Here is an 18911-nt window from a genome sequence, read left to right on the forward strand (position 1 = left end):
ACAGTCTGAATTCGTTGGTCGCATTCCTCACGTTATTACGGTGATCCCGACAGCGGCTCCGGGTGTCAGCTGATCCTCCTTTACTGGCGAGTAAGGAGGAAAATCAGCTGAAGGAAAACACTCCTGCCTAGTTAAAACCATGGCTGCGGAGATTCACTCGAGGCCCCAGACAGCTAGACCGGTTCTGTTGAACAAGATCGAGGGACACTCGGACGCTGTCAATGCAGCCGTTTTAATACCCAAAGAAGATGGAGTAATCACGGTTAGCGAGGACAGGTATGTTTACCAGACAAGCTAAGTGTAGCCTAATACGAGCTAGCGGGGGCTCGGTCTATTTACTGGTCTTTAGACTTATAATACCTGGTGCACTGGCTTAAGAAGGACAGAATAAAGATAATAAGCAACGTGTATCGCTTTGAGAATATATATTTTCTAGGCTTCATAATAGCCGAGGAGAGCGTAGGAGGGTGTGGGGATAGAAATACACTCAGAATGAGTTCAATCCGGAAAATCTCCGGATAATAGTAATGGACCTAATACGAAATGTAAAAATAAAGCTTCTTTTGTTCAGTATGTACCTTTATTATTACGACTCGTGGCTTAATATGTGTAAAGATATTAAAACTGCTTGCAATGTTGTGCTTGCTAGCTAGCTTGCTACCGAGTACAGTAAACATTACTGTCAAAATGATGCCTTCAAGTGCTCGAGGATTTATTTGTCGAAATGGAACCCATTTAGTTTGTTTGTTTGTTTTTGTTTTTTGTAGTAATCGAAGCGGCTGTGATTTTTTGTGGACATTAAATACCACACTTAGACATGTTAGATTTTAGAAAATGCATGATTGGTCACAAGTGTTAAAAAAGAGACTGCATCCACCTTCAGAGTAAAAGGAACTCAGTTAAGACGAACAATGTTACACAGTACATATGAAAAGGAGAAGTTGCGGGGTGTTAAAACAGGTTCCTTGATGAAAGCTGCACAGACGCTGTGTTTCATGTCTGTTTTTCTTTTCCTCGCATGCAGACACGTTACTTGATAGTGAGTGAAACTGACTGAATTCCCTTTTTAATGGAAGAAAAAGGCTGTGAGAAGCGTACTTTGACTGCACTTGAAATGAAAAGTGCTGAAGATGCAACAGTACACGAGAATTCCGCAAAGCTGCCCAGTTTCCTATGTAAATGGCACGTTTAATGACTGAGTCATAAAGTGTTACAGTGGAAAGAATCACAACCAAATCTGCATTAGAAGTGCTTTTGTTAAAATCAGCTGGCCAAAAAAAGATCCAAGAAGTGGTTTAATGCTGAGTTTAGTTTTGAGTCACCCCTTCTACAATGTGGTTTCATTTGTGATCTCAGTCAAGCATGAAGTCGGCATCACTTCTGGTATTAATATTACTTCTGACAGTCGGGTCTTGTCAAGGTACAGAGTGCTTTCCTCCATGGAAGGTGTTAAGTTGAATGTCATAAAATACGTCCTGCACAGAATGAGAATGTTGTTGCTTGTAGTTAACTGAACACTGGAGAGTACATTAAATGTTCACCTGTGTGACATGTTCCTGCAGAACCATCCGTGTGTGGCTGAAGAGAGACAGTGGTCAGTACTGGCCGAGCATCTACCATACAGTCTCCTGTAAGTAACGCTGTATCACGCTTGGGTGAGACTACTTTGAAATGTCATCAGTTACTGATTTTATTTGACATGGCTGTTTCTCCCATTAGCCACGTACTTAACTGCTGCAGAATCAAGAGTGCCACAAATTTGTTATTGATCACATATTCTTATATATCTTCATGTGTTTCTTATGAGTGCATTTTTATCGCTGTTGCTTTGTAATCAGATCAGGTTGAGTTTTTTCCTGATGACAGAAGGGTTGTGTCATCATCTTGCACTGCTCATGAACGTGTCTGCGTTGCACATTTTTGAAGTTAGAGAGACGGTGATGTTGCCAGGGAGGAATTTTAGAGGGATGACATCTACTGCTCGATTTCATCTTGATGTAATCTTTCCTGTCCTCACAACAAAAGAGAGCACATGGCAGGGCATGAATTAATAGCAGTTGGTCTTTATGAAAGAACCTTTTTCTAATTTGAATCCTTCCATAATTTAAAGCTACAGCTGAAGTCAGAATTAAACAAATACATTCAGAAACTGATGACAGTTATTTTCATCCATTACCCCCCTGCTCTGACTGCATTTACAGCCATATAATGAAAACCCCTGTGTGTGACGTTCCCGCTCACTGTGAATGTCTTCACTTCTTTCCAGCTCCATGCTCTTGCATGTCGTATCACCACGACAGCAGACGCATCTTCATAGGCCAGGACAATGGGGCGATTGTGGTGAGTGCAGCTAACCCAGACATGTTGGCTTCATATTTTATTTGTTGAATTGCGTAGCTGGCTTTGGAGGGTTTGAAGAGTTATTTGATTTGAAGTTATTTCTGTTTGTTTGCTCGAATTGCAGGAGTTTCTCATCTCCGAAGACTTCAACAAGATGAACCACGTGAAAACGTATCCAGGTGAGATCATGAGATGAGAAAATTAATAGAAGTATAGTCCAGTTTGAGTGTACGAGGCTAATCAGCGAGTCATTCGAGTTGAATTAAAAGGCCTTACTCTACATGGTGGATTATTAAACCACAGATGATATCAAAATCGAAGGCAATGATGAAGTGCCTTAAAACTGCATTCTTTTTAATAGCAACCAGGGGCATTACCTGGCAGGTGGACAGGTCAAAAGGTCTTCCGGTCATATAGAAGTCTATGGGACAACAGCCCTCAGCCTTGACTTGTGTGAAAACTTTCCTGATGATTTTATGGCCTAAATTATTCATTTCAGGTCATAATGAATAACACATTAAGTCCATTTTTATAAATTCTGGTCATTGTAAGTTGCAGAAAGGAGGCTTATCCAGGGTATCGGCTAATGACTTGTCAAAACACACTTTGTGTGGTTTCACAGACACAGAACAGCCACACAGGAGAAGCAGCGTGTGTTTATGTGAGAGGAGCGTTGTTTGCACAAACATGTCTACTTTCTGATGAACGAGAGCAAGTACTGAACATAGAGGAGCCACTGAAACTAAGATATCGATCCTAGTATTGATTCGATACCAATATCAGCATTGGCATCAGCATTGTTGATATTTAGCTTGGTTGCCCCTCCCCCCCAAATAAAAAGTTGTGAAATGATTGTTACTTCACTCTATCTGTACTTTTTACACATCCATTTCCCTTTTCAAACTTCAAAAAGCTTGTAAAAAAGAACTTGTCAGTTTCCGGTTAGTGGACACTATGACACAGCAAAGGCCCTGACTGACAGCTGGGAGGTTAATAAGTGAGGAAATGAAATTGAAAACTTTCTTGGTTGGTGCATGACTCACCAGATTAAGAGAGAAGGAAAAAGACAGTATTACAAACGTGCCATGGCTTCAGCCGGTCCGGGATGTCAACAGCCCTTAGCCTGAGTGAGTCATCTGTTGCAGAGATGCTGCAAATGAGCTGTCAAAAAGAGAACTGATGACATGTGGTTTGAAAACCACCGGTGTATTATCAAATAGCATCACCCACAAAATATTTCTTCATCGCAATAAGAAGTCAGAAGGTCAGGCCTCCACAAATGCACGTTTAAACTGTGCTAATAGATCCAAGTGGAAGGCATTTGAGAAAATTCTTTTGCTTTGTAACACAGGCACCTTTAAACCGTTGTTCCCCCGTGATCTTCATCTGCTGTTATACTGCCACTATTGCTTGTTCCTGTGACTGTACCAGCAGCTATTTATCCTCCTCAGCAGGCTTGAGCCAGCACATGTCACCACTATAATGGTCCATCTGGTTTCTACCGTTCGTAGCACAATCAAGCTGCCAAGCCTGACCGGCAGCGACAGAAACCCACAGTCAGTTTAAACATACACGATGGCGCGGCTGTGCGCTCAGAGCCATGCACAGTTTAGCATCATCACTGGCAGGCAGTGTTAATTTCCTTAGAGCTGTACACGAGAGAACATTGACCTCTTTTAATGTCCTTTATGCCAGCACGTGTTCAGTCTGCTTCTAAATTTTTGTAAAAGAATGATTTTTAGAAAAATCTTTCCTCTCTGGACTTCAGTTTAATTACTTAGCAAAGTCTGTGCTCCATTTATTATGTGAGCGTGTTCAGCGTGACCTGGTGAGGACGTTCTTATTTGTCGTTATTAGTCATAATAGATGTAATAGCCATTACATCACCAGCACTCAAGTCACCCACAGATTACAGATTTAAGTAAGTAAGCTAGATGGATTTAGGGGATAAAAATGTTCCTCTAGTTATGCAGACAAGACAAATGCAGTAAAAAGGAGTACAGACACAGGAAATACAAAATGGATAGTAACGGAGAGAATTAGTCATGTGGTCATGTGCACTTGGATTAGGCAAATATGACTCCCTTCTGAACTTTGTCAGTGATGTTTTACATTTCTATCAGCCATAAAGATAATGGCAGTAATAAATGAGAAGGTTATGGCATTTTACATTCAAAAGTTCCAAAGGTTAGCTTCACTGTGACGTCTATAAAAAAACACACACAATTTAATTCCATAATTCATGCTCAGAAGAGGAGTTTGAGACTATTTTTTATTTTATTTGTCTTTGATTTGGTAACACTGACACTTGATTATTCAGTTCTGTACATGTGAACTTTACTAGTTAACAGAAGGAAACAACGGCAAGGCAATTATTCTGATTAGTGACATAAAGTGATTTGATTTAAAGCTGCTGTAGTCACCATATTTATTTTTTCAGTGATTTAAATAAGCACACAATGGTTATTTCACTCATCTCACCCAGGTCATTTGGAAAGATTTTTTTCCTTTTTTTTTCTTTTTTTTCTTTTTAGAGAAGGTGTAGAAAACATCTGGAATAAAAGATCCAGAAATCTTAACCTTACCAGAAGCCCTTGAAATTGAAACACATGCTAATGTTGTGAAAGTAGGCCATATATATTCTTATAATACCTTTCCTCTGTCCACTTTATAGTTAGTTTAGGTTCTGTTGCCATTAATCAGTGCTGCTTTCAATATACTCGGAAAAACTTACACATGGGCACATAGTATGTGGGATTTATTGTGATTTATTTGAATGTAGCTGTTGGCCAGTTTGAAACAATACGGTACAACAGGAGTAGTTGAGCCCCTGCTGTTTGCAAAAGCTGAGATGTTGACTGCAAATTGTTTGAAAGGATTAGTTTGTGTGGATTACAGGAACACTAAGCAGAACCTGTGATTGGATCAGGACATAAAGAGAGCAAAGTCTTCTTTTTGTCATCTACATACATTGTTGCTGTTTAACACTTATTATGTATTTGTTCTTTGCAGCCCACCAGAACCGCGTGTCAGATATGGTCTTCTCCCTGGAGAGTGAGTGGGTGGTGAGTACCGGCCATGATAAGAGCGTGAGCTGGATGTGCACCCAGAGTGGCAGCATGCTGGGGAGACACTACTTCACTGCCTGGGCCTCCTGCCTGCAGTATCCTTTATTCACTGAGTGTTTGTGCCGCATTTAGAGTACAGTAGCATGTAAAGCCAGTTCGAGCCCTGACTCCTCGCTCAGATACGATCAAGAGACACAGCACGCCTTCGTAGGCGACCACTCAGGACAGATCACTCTGCTGAAGCTGGAGAGGCAGACGTACTCCACCATCACTACACTGAAGGGTCATGAAGGTAAAGGCATACATGATACACACAAATGTCGCTTCCTTGATAAACAGGCACCAAATACCAACATTTATGCAGCAATTAAATACATAATTCCTGCCTTCTTTCTTGTTAGAGATATTTTTTTCCTCCCAATTTCTCATATGTGATGATATTCTCTCGAGGTCCTTCTTGTTTGCGACTTTTTAGGGGAGTTCTGGGTTATCTCTCATTAATATGCATCCACAAGCTTAAAGAGCATCTTGCAGTCTGGAGATCTCGGTGGATAAACGTATAGATAAATGAAGCGATAATTGTATTGACTAGATTATCTAGTCTATATATGTCCTAAAAAAACATTTAAAGTCATTCATTGTAACAGAGCTTATAGCACTCATCAAAAACCACAGAACCTTCATGTGTGTGGTTGAGATTTTGAAAATGTAAATCACAATCTTACAATTATTAACTTGTTAGACATCAAGGAGACCTGGAACAGGAGAAATAATGGAAAAACGTTGGCTTATGTTGTTTTCCTATATGGTACTGTAAGGTTAGTTCTCATATATTGGGATATAACAGCATTGTATTGAGCATAGAAGCTATACAGAAACTAAAACGTCAGTATCAGCTTTTATTGATTCACATTATTTAATTCGTGATGCCCACTAATTTGGAAGTTATCAAACAAATAACTTCCAAATTAGTGACTTATGGCAAACAGTTGGTGTTTTTCTTGAGCTGAATCTCTCATCAATCACTGACCATTGGTCGCCCCGGCACCAGTACGGGAAGCTGCTCCTGGAGGTGTAAGTGACGCAGCTGCTTGCACAGAAGGAACCGCACCAGCTGTCAGTATCATACAGGCCTGGCTTCAAAATCCCCTCCAGAACTCACATCATATCACCAGGAATGTAATCTTCCTGTTCTATGACAGCTGCAGCTTGCACAAAAACAAGTTCCATTTCTCTTCCTATCAGGAAAACTGGTCTCACACAATAGTTCACCATGTTTACATGCTTAAAACACCAGTTTGCTATAGTGAGAATGAGGCAGAGACGTCTCCCCGTGTAACGTAAGATGATCTGCTGCTGGTGGGAGGTGGGGGGGAGCTTAAGTCAGTTCACTTTACACAGGTAAAAACCAAACGATCAGATGACCCCCCTATGAGCAAGCACTTGGCGAAAGTGGGAAGGAAAAACTCCCTTTTAACAGGAAGAAACCTCCAGCAGAACCAGACAATCCGATCCCACTGCTAAACACAAAATTGACTTGACTTGATATACCTTTATTAGTCCCACAAGGGGAAATTTCATGTTAAGGCTGCCGACCTATTGCACACAATGGCGGCGCCATCTTACCCTCCGACCATACATACATTACACAAAAACATCACATGGGGAAGACAGGTCAGAGAGGTATAACAATGGAAAATGCACCACATGAGGAAAGATAAGGAGAAAAAATAACTCCCCCCAGACTGAGCTCCAATAGGGAGATCAGTTTGAGAACAGAAAAAAACACCTCTGCACATAGCACATGAAAAAAAACCAAACTCTTAATACACCAAAGAAACACATGACAAGCAACAGGGATGGGTAAAGGGTGAGAGACAGCCGATGTAGACAGTACATCCGGACCTGCAGCCTATGCGCTGGTCTCCTTGATCCACCGTCAGCATCGGAAGGGAATAAGCGTCGAAGGGGTTTGGAGGGGGGATGAGTGTAAATCTGCATGTGTATATATGTCTGTGTGCGTGTGTGTGTGTATGTGTCCAGAGTTCAGCTGAGACAGTGTCCTTCGCCCTGCCAGGCTAAGTAAACAGTCTTCCAGCCAACCCAGGTGGCCTTGCATAGAATGGGAAGAACAGTCTAAACACAGTCGTTATCAGGGTGTTGTTGTTCAGCTCCAGCCTTGAGACCGCAGCTGGCGCCAAAGGGGTATCCGAATGAAGTGATGGTGGTTTTTACTTTATTGCGAACAACTCATATGAATTTCAAAGCTGTTCTAACAGTCCGACACTGGTCTCTCAATCTCCCGTTGGAGAGCCGTGAGCTTCTCCATGATGTTATCAAACTTACGCTCCGTGATGTTGTCATTCTTGTGCTCAAAGAGCTGATTCTGAGAACGACCGCAGTGAGCTTCTCCAAGATGTGATCCAATTTGCGCTCAAAGGTTTTATTCCGAACGAGCCCCTCCAGATGTAATCCAGTTTGCACTCAGAGGTCTTATTCTGAGTATTCACGGCAGCCATGAGCTTCTCCAAGATCTTATCCGTGCTGCACTCAATGAGCCCATTTCGAGAAACCCACGCCTCGTCCCATCGTTTCAATCCCAGCGGGCAGCCTTGTGGGGGTTTGAACAGCCGGTTCCGCTTCCTTAATTCTTCGATAAGCCAGGGCCAAGCCAGCTCCGATCAGCAAGAACCCTGTTATCATGGTTCCGAATAGGTAGATATCTTCAGCACTCAGGCTCACCCGAGCCCAGACTTCTCGTTGAGAAGGGGTGTCAATTGCATTGACAATTGAATTGGAGGAAATAAAACAAGAAAATGACAGACTAAACTGTCAGCAGCTGTTTGTGGAGCTGCATTGTTTGTGCCATCTTGTGTTTGACCTGTTGTTGCATGATGTTTTCTTTCAGTCCACTCAGAAACAATCACAAGAAACATGTCTGCTCACAGCAGGCGGGTAAACAGAAAGAACGATCAACGAAGTTTAAAAAAACAGAAGTGGCGCTAACAGAAGATGTAAACACACCATAGTTTACAGCACTACTGCTGCTGTTTGCCTTTAAGAGGCAAAATTCATCATGTCGAGTATGGCACTAAGCTGCAAAAGCCAGACCTTTCTTTCTCATTTCAACAGCAGTTTTGTTTTGGCTGATGATGATGATGATGGTGTTGGTGGAAAATGCCTTCTCACTTGCAGCTCTACAAGTTCCTGTAACTGCTTGTTTTAGTTGAGGCTTGGCAGCTGCAATGTTTTCATGCTCGTCAGAACCACTCAGTGGCCACTTGAGGCTTTTTACATGGGAGAATGACTCAGTTGGTATCAAGATGCAAATGCAAACGATGATCTGTGACTCAGATGAGATTTGCAGTCAAGGGGTTCAGTGTCCTTGTAGCTGTGCCAAGAAAATGGATCGCACAACAAATTTGAACTGCCGAGACACTTGGCTGTGTGAGACAAACACTTCCCTGCGTTCTTCTTTGGGTTTCTGATAACCAGGCACTGAGTAAAATATGTGATACTTTCAGAGCCTGTTTTTTTTTTTTTTTTTTTTTTTTTTTTTTCTCTCTTTTTGATTTTATTTTAACCTCAAACATGTCGCCTGTGGTATAGCCAGGTGGAACAGGCAAATCACACGATTTTAGAAAACCTAAAAATACAAACGCTTGCATTAAATCAGTCTGAATCTTGTTACCGCTCTCTTTGATCTGCACCTGTGCTCTGGTGCTCATGGTTACACATGGTAATTGGACAGATGGTGATACATATTAATAGGTGTGCGGTGCTGGGCTCCAACTGTGCACAAGCCCCAAATATTTAATGGAGATTATGTTCCATTAAAATTGGAAAAGACAACATAAAGGTCAGACGTAATGTCAGAGTCATCGCTGATATTACTGGTGTTAGAAGTTGCTCTATGTGGCTTTCATTTGGCTCAATAGCACAGAAATATGTAATATGTTATAGTGGTATTGCGTGCTTATTAGACAAAATAATTCAATTATAGCTGGAGTCATTAAGAGAGTCGTGCTGTAAAATGTTATTTAGAACTGGCTGCATTTCTCCCAGCGGGCACTGGGTGGAGCCAGCAGATCGCACCATGATCCTGTGTCCCGTTGAGCTCCTGGCAGAAGATGGAAACACGTATAATGAGTCTGTTTTCTTTTGCATCCAGGTAGTGTAGGAGCGCTGTGGTGGGACCCAGTCCAGAGGCTGCTCTTCTCGGGGGCCTCCGACCACAGTGTCATTATGTGGGACATCGGAGGCCGCAAAGGACGAACGCTGCTCTTGCAGGGGCATCAGTAAGTTATCGAGTGTTGCTACATTCAGGCATGGGATCCCAGTTTGCTGTCATTCTGCTTTTTGTCAAAGATGTGGGAACTTCAAAGTGAGTTCGCAAAATGGGATGTTGATATGTGAATGATTCCTCAGGAATAAAACTCCACGTCCCTGTTTTTATCCTTTTCACAGCAGTGTCTATGTGCAGTACACTCTGTAACACCGCATCCTCTTGTCAAAGGCAGGTCTCGCCTAGTGTCAGTTGCAGCTTTCCCCAGGCACTGTCACCATTTTTATCTCCGGTCTTCATCCATATTTTACCACCTCCCAGGTACAGGAATTATCCACAAAGCCCATGTACATTGATGCATATCAGAGCCAGTCTCAAAAGACCCCGTTGTTCCCTGTCAGGATTTGCAGACATTTATTTCTCAGACACCCATAAACTGAGAGTTATGACACACTACAGGTCTTAAACCCTGTTGTGGATCTGTATCTTTTTTTTTTCCTTATCCTGTCCTCCAGTTTACTTGTATATCAATGTTGGCCTGTTCTGCTTATTGTAGGTTTCCATACACAGCTTATACTTGGCCGTGGTGCAGCCTTCAGTTCATAAACTCTGTGAAGCAAGCTGTTTTAGTTCTCTTCCTTTTCCCTCTAAGCCAACTTGCATCTGATTGGCTGGCGCTCACAAGCAAAAAGTTGAACAGCAAGTGAGGCTGTTGTCATCGTACCCTGAGACGATCATATCCCTTGTTAGTGACATCGGTCATATACAAGAGTAGTAAAAAAGAAATCAAGCCTTAACGATTCAGTCTGCAGCCTGAGCTGATGGCCACATTTAATAAGAGCATTCAGCACTAAATAACAAAAGTTGGAATAAACTTTTTAGTCTTAATCTAAAGTCGAAATTTTAACCTTAAGCGTGTTTAGTCTTCAATTTATCTACTGTAGGAAAAGGATTTGTGACCACTAGGGAGCAAAATGCATTAAAATAGCTGACAGAAACATATAGAAACACTGTGAATTTATTTGTGCATCAACAGACTGAAAGTTGAAAATCGTTTCCACCGGTGTTTCTGTCCACCAGGTGAACACTTGTCCACTATTGTTGTAGTTGTTAAGATATGTATCGTCTTGTCTGTATCTTTGACTCCTTTAGCGAGCGCGTTCAGGCTTTACGTTACCTCCAGTTGACCAGGCAGTTGGTGTCATGCTCCGCTGATGGAGGCATCGCAGTGTGGAACATGGACACGCAGAGAGAAGAGGTTTGAATGATAAGCCAGTTTTCTCTGTGTGCACTGTTTTAGTATTAGATTGTTGCTATCAGTGGTAAAGAGTTTAGTCGCTCCTTTGTATTTTCATCTTAGTCCTTGTGTGAATGCTCGAGTGTCTCTGGATGTGTAATGTTAGCCTTCGAGTCTGTCTGTCTGCAGGCGCCTCAGTGGTTAGACAGCGACTCTTGTCAGAAGTGTGAGCAGCCTTTCTTCTGGAATATCAAACAGATGTGGGACACTAAGACCCTGGGACTTAGACAGGTAGGTTACTCATGCCTGTGTCCTTAGCATTTTGATGTTCTCATTATTAGTCACAATGTGATATGAGCTTGTTTCCTGTGTGCAGCACCACTGCAGGAAGTGCGGCAAGGCCGTGTGTGGAAAATGTAGCTCCAAACGCTCTACGTTTCCAATTATGGGCTTTGAGTTCCCGGTGCGGGTGTGTGACGCCTGCTTTGAAACCATCAAAGAAGAAGAGTGAGTTTAATTTTGTGTAGTATTTAGTCACATTATATAACCCCTTTACCAGATTAGTGAGGGAAACTAATGAAATGCTGTCATTGTGTGTGCAGTCGGACACCGCTGGCCACGTTCCACGAGGGGAAACACAACATCGCTCACATGGACATGGATCCATCGAGAGGCCTGATGGTCACTTGTGGAAGTGACCGCATTGTTAAGGTCAACGACAGTTCTTTGATACCAGATAATTCATGCATGTGAGCAGGCTGTGTTAAGCACAGAGCCTCTAAAGCAAAATGCAAACCAAAACAAATCAAGCCCACAATCTAGCTTTACCTATTTTTTTTGTATATGAAAACATTCATATTTTCAGGCAGTCCTATAAAACCTTTCAGCATTATAAAAAGTAGCATGCTAAACTTTTTTTTAATCTGAATTAGAGCCTTAAAAATATTATTAAAAAATTGCTTTTATTTGGACTCCTGATTTCACACATCCACTAAAACCAGCACTGCATGTGACATCGTGCAGAGCTATGTCATGTTCATCCTCCTTCCAAAACAGATCTCAGTTAAATCTGAAAAACCTTAGATCATAATCTGTATGTAAAAGATGGAGATGGCCACCATGACGTCACCCATTGTTTCACAGACTACCTCTCTGAGTTTGGTATTTTGGACATCTTGATTTTTGAAACTGGACATGGCCATATTTGTATGGTAGAACTGGGAGTTATTAGCTAATGGTGGGGGTGGCTAATTAGCAAGAACAACACATAATATACTGAAGTATTAATGATTGTAATTAATATTGTGCAGCAATTTGTACACTATTGTGTTGTATTTACGGATGTATTATATGATATGTGAATTGTCCAATAGCTGAGAGAGCAGTATATATACTGTAAACCTGAGAATGACTAAATTAACAACAAATTTGACTTGGCATATGAAGAATAAGAAACCAAGCTGTAACTTAAGTAACCCCACCAATTTTGGCTATCATTGTAGAAAGCAAATGATAGCTATAAATCTCTGCATTTTGCCATTAAATTATTTATATTTGGCTAAAATTAGTACCACATTATACATAACTTACTGTCATGGATGGTGTTAGCTGCCAATGGTTTTTGGTAAGCTACTAGGATTTCCACACACCTTTGCTAGCGGTAACATTTGCAAGGCAGATGTGGTTAGACAGCAAGCTGGGACATACCTACACTACATAAATTAAATGATTAATTGAGTTATTAGATGTTCGAGACAGTGTTCTGTTGCCAAACATAAGCAGTCCCTCTATAAATTGAATGTCTGAATAGCTTACATGAAACGTGCTCTCTTCTGAGTAATGTTAGCTTACCATTTCTTGGTATTTGTTTTTATTGCATTCCAATTCTAAGCTACTGTTTACTAATGTTGCTCACTGTTGATGCTGAGATTGGAAGAGAGGCATTGAGCCAAGGCTCTTGAAAACATGTTTGAATTTTCAAGAAGAAAAGAAAATCCTTTAAATTTCTCTGGTTTTAGATTCTCATTAGTAAACATTTGCAACTTTTTGTCATATGTGATGATAATAATGCAATCAAAGCTTTAGAAAGTTTAAAAATTCATGTTTTCACTCTTTGCATATATTGTCTCAACATTTTTGAATATCTGCCTTGCTTAAAAACCTTCAAGCCTGTTGTCTTGGGTGTTGTGTACACTGTTGTGGAGTTTGTGTTGTTTCATGTTTTCCTTACTTCACATCCACATTTATCTGTCCTGACATTCTTGTTGGCTGTTTGTCTCCACAGATATGGGATATGACACAGGTGGTTGGCTGTAGCTTAGCAACAGGCTTCTCCCCACGCTGATTGGCCAAGGCCTCTACACAGTGGCCCCACTGGCCCTTCATTTGCTCCGCCCATTCTTCTAATGTCATGGAAACCCCTCTGTACAGTACATCTCCCCTTCACGCCTGAGATCTTCAGCTGCAGCCAGGCTTCTTCTCGGTGAACGTGTGCACGTGTGCGTGCGTGTGTGCGTGTGTGCGCAGCCCTCCACATTCTTTTTGCTTCTCATAACAATCTTTTCTTTAATTTCACCATCAGTCTTACATCAGACTGTGTTTGACTGATTTGATGCTCTGATCTGAAACGCAACCCTAAGCACAACGAGGGCTGTGTGCGTGTACATGTGTGCATGTGTCCTAACAGGTTCTCCTAAGAGACGAATGGTATTGATATCAGTGTTTACATTCAAGTATATCTGATTGCTTCTTTTGACAAAGGTCCTTTTTTCCTTTTTCTTTTTTCTTGGCCTTGCATTGTATGTGTTTCACTAAATCAAATTCAAATTCAAATATTTATTTGTCACATACACAGTCATACACAGTATGATATGCAGTGAAATGCTTACACAACTGCTCGTGACCTAAAGAAGAAAAAAGAAAGACTATGAATAGGATAAGAAATAAATATGAAAATTAAAATTAAAAATTAAATAACTGTACAACAACAAATTAGAATGAAGGGTAAATTTAACTGGGAAAGAATAAGATAAAAATATAAATTAAAGTTGAAAATAAAATAACTGTACAACAAAATACACAATACACAATATAGAAATATATAAGAATGTATGAAGAAATATAGAGTAATAACAGCAGCTGTACAAGTATTAAATGGAAATGAAGAAATATAATGTCCAAGGTTGTGCAATCCACATTTGTAAGTGACTTGTGCAGTGCAAATATGTTTAAAGTGATTCAAGTGATGAAGTGATTCAATTAGATCAGCGGTCCCCAACCCCAGGGCCTCCTACCGGTACCGGTCCGTGAGTCGTTTGGTACCAGGCCGCGAGAGTTGAGGCTCAGGTGTGAAATGTATGGTTTTCAGGGTTTTTATCGGTTTTCAGCGTTATTTTGTTATCGTTTTTATCGTTAACTTGGTTTTCCTGGGTCCTTTCACGTGTGTTATGAATAAATCTTCTTTTTTTCGGTACCGGTACTAGTTTTACTTTGTTGTACTTATCCGCGACACCTTAAAGGCCGGTCCGTGAAAATATTGTCGGGCATAAACCGGTTCGTGGTGCAAAAAAGGTTGGGGACCGCTGAATTAGATGACCACGCATCTAATCGAATTAGTGTAAACAATGTCCAGAATGTCCAGTGTGTGAAAAGAAAAGAAAGAAAAAAGCTCCTCCTCAGTCTCTCTGTGTTGGTTTTCAGGGAGCGGAATCGCTTTCCTGACTTCAACAGAGAGAACAGTTGGAATGGCTGAGGTCTTTCACGATCTTCCTGGCCTTGGTCCAGCACCGCCTGCTGTAGATTGAGTGCAAGTCAGGGAGCTCGGAGCGGATGATGCGCTCAGCACAACCCTCTGTAGAGCTCGTCTGTCCTGCATGGTGCTGTTCCCGAACCAGGTTGAGATGTTTCCTGTCAGGATGCTCTCTATGGTGCACGAGTGAAAGTTCCTGAGCACCTTGGAGGGCAGTCGGAAGTCTCTCAAGCGTCTGAGGTGGTAGAGACACTGTCGGGCCTTTTTCACCACGGTGCTGATGTGACAGGACCATGACAGGTCCTGCGTGATGTGAACTCCGAGGTATTTGAAGCTGTCCACTCTCTCCACTGGGCACTCGTTGATGACAGGGGTCCGGTAGTTCCTCTCCTGCTTAGTGCTGAAGTCCACTATCAACTCCTTTGTCTTACTGACGTTTAGAAGGAGGTTGTTCCTCTGGCACCAGTTCTCCAGATTCCTAACCTCCTTCAGGTAGGCCGTCTCGTTGTTGTCAGAGATCAGGCCCACCACGACGGTGTCGTCAGCAAACTTGATGGTGGTGGAGTTGGTAGTGGCCACACAGTCATATGTGTACAAAGAGTACTGACTAGCCATTCCTGTAAAAACTTCCCTTGCTTATTAGTGTGGCCCACAAACTGCATATCACAGCATACCATCTGTATATAGCCCTGTGTCACGTGTGTGGAGGTGGATGCTTGAAATGACTCTCTCTGTCTCTGATTTCTTTCACTAGTTGGCCTTAAATCACTCTCAGGAGGTTTTACATCAGTAGGTTGTCACTAGGCGGGGCTCTGTTGATGTCAATTTTACCTTAAATAAATGTGTAATGTGAAAATTAATAGAACAGGCGCTTCCGTGAAGGATGAAGGAAATCTCTTGATAAAATATCTCCCAGGGGATTTGATGCAGCTGCGTGACATCAGTGAGCAAGCTTCCGTCTCATCGTCTCAGGTGAAGGATGGAAAAGTTGGAAACATTCATACGAACGGGCGCCGACAGCCGCAAAGTCCTGTCGCCACCATTCCGAGGAGCTGCGTTACCGTTTGAGATGTGATTAGCATTAGCTTTGTAGGTTAAATTCCCTAACGTCATGCTGGTGCAAATGAGTTTTTCAAAAAGCACAGCAGCATGCCACCTCTTAGATATGCGTCGCTTTCTTTGGAAAATATTTAAAATTGTGGTGTAAAAATTGATTTCCTGCCACCACAAAGGCTCTTAGGTACTAGACAGGTACTCTAAACTAATGTAGCACTTAATGCTGACGTGCTGAATTTGTCTCCAGCTAAATCGAGCTACAGCTGAGCGCTGCCTGCGTTCCTTCAAAAGCCTTAAAGAGAGAAGGACACAAAGCCTTTTTAAATGGTTTGCCAGTGCTTATGACTGTTCACTCGCGCTCACTCTCATGCACTCATGTCATCACAAAGCTCTCGTTTCCTCTCACCCTTTCTTATTTTTTTCAGTGTCCCAGATTAAACAGATGTGCATCTGTACATCAAGGATGTCTCATAACGTTCTCAGCACTGCACTTACTTGCACAATGCGTGCTTTTTGAGTTAAAGAAAACATTTTTTGGTAAGTTCACCTGTGGAAGTAACGATATCTTAATTCCATGTAGCATCCTTGTAAATAGCGGCGAATACCCCCTAATGTCAGACTAACGCTTGCCTTATTGTAAGTGGACAAATGAACATTATGTTGGAACTCCTGATTTCAAAATGTACTCACATTCCAGTTTTTTGATTATGTAGTGTATATTTATATTTGTAGTAAAGTATTTATCAGTTATCAGTGTAAATGGATCCTTAGTTTTCTTTATTTCCCTTGTTATAAATGACAAACTAGACCTTCAGTAAAGCACATGCAAACTGGCTAATGTTGAAATGATCTGTGGTGTTGGATCATGTAGTATTTTACATGGCTACATGGATGGAGATTGGTTAGTTTGGGATGATTGTTATAGCAAAATAATGTATGATTTACATGCCACACAATGCTATACTTGGGGTTAGACTGATAGCTGACAATAATATAAGCTTTACAGGAAGGGTCATTTATTTTTAAATGTCAGCATACATATTGGGTTCTTTTGGGATTTATTTCTTCACAAAGTGGACACAGAAGCTCTGGTATAAAACATGACTTAAAATTTGTGCACTTATTAAAAAATAATATTATTAAAGCTGCGTATTTGTATTTTGTAACTGGCAGGAGTCAAGCTGAGAGGAGAAGAGTCCAAAGTTAAAACATTAATTAATGTTAAAACATTAATGTTAAAACATCAAAATGAAACTACGGTGGCTCTGAGAGGTCAAACACATATACTTAAGGAAACACCAGCAAATAGTAAAATGTCTATTTGACATTTAGGACCAATAGAAAAATTAAAAAAATCACACAAAGCTCAATGGAAGTTTTTTGGGGGGGGAATCTCACAAAACTGAACAAAAACAAAATGTTTTTAGTGTGACGGAACAGCTGCGGAAGTAAAAGGTTTGTTCTGAGAGACGCTTAAAAGAAACAAAGGGTTTATCTGTGACCTGAGGAAAAAGATGAGGGGTAGTATGTGTTTTAATCACATGATTCATAAAATACTGTAGATGCATGTTTGCTTTTAGCTGTTTACTGTTAGTTTCTCACCTCCACAGCTGGTCCGTCTCCCCCAAAAAAAGTTTTGTTGCGTTTCTGTTGTTTTTTGGGTTTGGTTTTCTATTTATTTATTTATTTTTTTACCTTTTTGCATGTTTTTTTTTCTCTTCTGTTGTATTTTGTGTGCTTTTGCAGTGTTTTTCGCTTTTCCGGTGTTTTCTTAGGTTGCTGTGCCTTTTGACCTCTCAGGGCCACTGATTTATTTGTCTTACTTTCACACCAGAATGAAAAGTGAACAACACTGGCACGTTGCTGACAGTATAATCCAAACTTTATGCCCTAATGTAATTTAAACAAAAAAAAAAGAAAAAAGGGGGGGGGGGGGGTGCTGAAGAAAATTACCCAAACTTTTGTCACAACTGCAGAAAATAGCTATAGAGACCAAAACCATTTCTTGTTACCAGTAATGAACATGTTTATTTCTGCTGTAAAGTTGTCCATTCCTACACGGGGGTCTGTGAGGACAGAGCCTGCCTCAAGTAACCATTTGAAGAACTGGTTTCCTTTTTTTAAGCCTTAGGGTTTTTCTGCTTGTAATTGAGTCGTTATTAATGTGATAATCTCAGTGCAGCTTAAACGTGTATTCACTTATTTCCAAGGCTGTGGTATCAGAAATGGGCAACTGCAACTGGCTGATAAGCAGTTGGTCAATGTTGGCAGACTGTTCTTTCAGTCCTACCCCAAAGTATTGTTAGGGGAAAAAACACACAACCATGATTCATTAGGGATCAACAAGGTTGATGGCACTGCTGCTGTACAATTAGGAGTCAGTGCTCTCCTTTCATTAAAGTCTCCTCCAGTCATTAATTCTTATCATGTCTTCTGTGCAGATGGATGTTAATAGTATGAGAAACTCCTGGATTCTTTGTTTGCAGAAATGGCTAACAAAGTAGATCTTCAACATTGTCTGCCAGTGCCCAGAAGCAAGCTGTGATTTTTTTGTTGTTGTTTTTTTCATCCTGTGGTTAATGTCTTAGTTCCTTTTCTTTCACAGTCTTGAACAGGAGTCATTTTGTTTTTGTTGTTTTTAGTTCAGCAAACACTAAAATGGACGAGAGGCCACTTTAACATGTAAAACGTGACTCATATTCCACAACACCACCGCCCATAATATCAAACTCTGTAAGCTGATTTCTGTCTTGACTTTTTCCTCTTTCAACTGCTTGTAAAAGACACTTGCTGTTCCAAACAAGATGTTAATATCTCCAGATAACTGTATTTTGAAATACTTTTGTTGACAATACGGAGCTGACTTTGGTCTCTCTGTCCCCTCTGGCCAGAGCACAGAGAGAAAAATATGATGCCCAATAAAATATTTGATATCTTTCTTTGACTGTGGGTTGTTGGGTTTTTTTTCTTTCCACTTGTAAGAACTGTTGAACAAACTCACACAAAACGAGCACTGCTGTTCTTTATTCAAGCAAGCATTTACAAGAAAGTCAAGTGCAGTCACAGTAAGTAAAACACTGTTTGTTTGGGTTTTTTTTTTTTTTGGTTTTTTAAAGGTGCTCGGCAGATATCACCAAATATAAATCTACAGATTTTATTGCATGTGTCAAGTGATGC

General features: G+C 40.9%; 1 protein-coding gene across 1 annotated transcript; it reads left to right on the plus strand.

The window, feature by feature from the left end:
- The first annotated feature begins 75 nt into the window (after positions 1 to 75).
- Positions 76 to 18678, plus strand: wdfy1 (WD repeat and FYVE domain containing 1). The gene is made up of 12 exons (XM_063493069.1): positions 76 to 276; positions 1563 to 1630; positions 2267 to 2340; positions 2465 to 2519; positions 5353 to 5503; positions 5588 to 5700; positions 9580 to 9706; positions 10846 to 10951; positions 11120 to 11221; positions 11307 to 11437; positions 11533 to 11641; positions 13215 to 18678. Exons 1-12 carry the CDS (start codon positions 140 to 142, stop codon positions 13272 to 13274), a joined length of 1233 nt encoding a protein of 410 aa, XP_063349139.1. The 5' UTR covers positions 76 to 139; the 3' UTR covers positions 13275 to 18678.
- Positions 18679 to 18911: the final 233 nt, after the last annotated feature.

This window comes from Pelmatolapia mariae, linkage group LG14 (assembly GCF_036321145.2).
Source record: "Pelmatolapia mariae isolate MD_Pm_ZW linkage group LG14, Pm_UMD_F_2, whole genome shotgun sequence".
In the NCBI taxonomy this organism is placed as follows: Eukaryota; Metazoa; Chordata; class Actinopteri; order Cichliformes; family Cichlidae; genus Pelmatolapia; species Pelmatolapia mariae.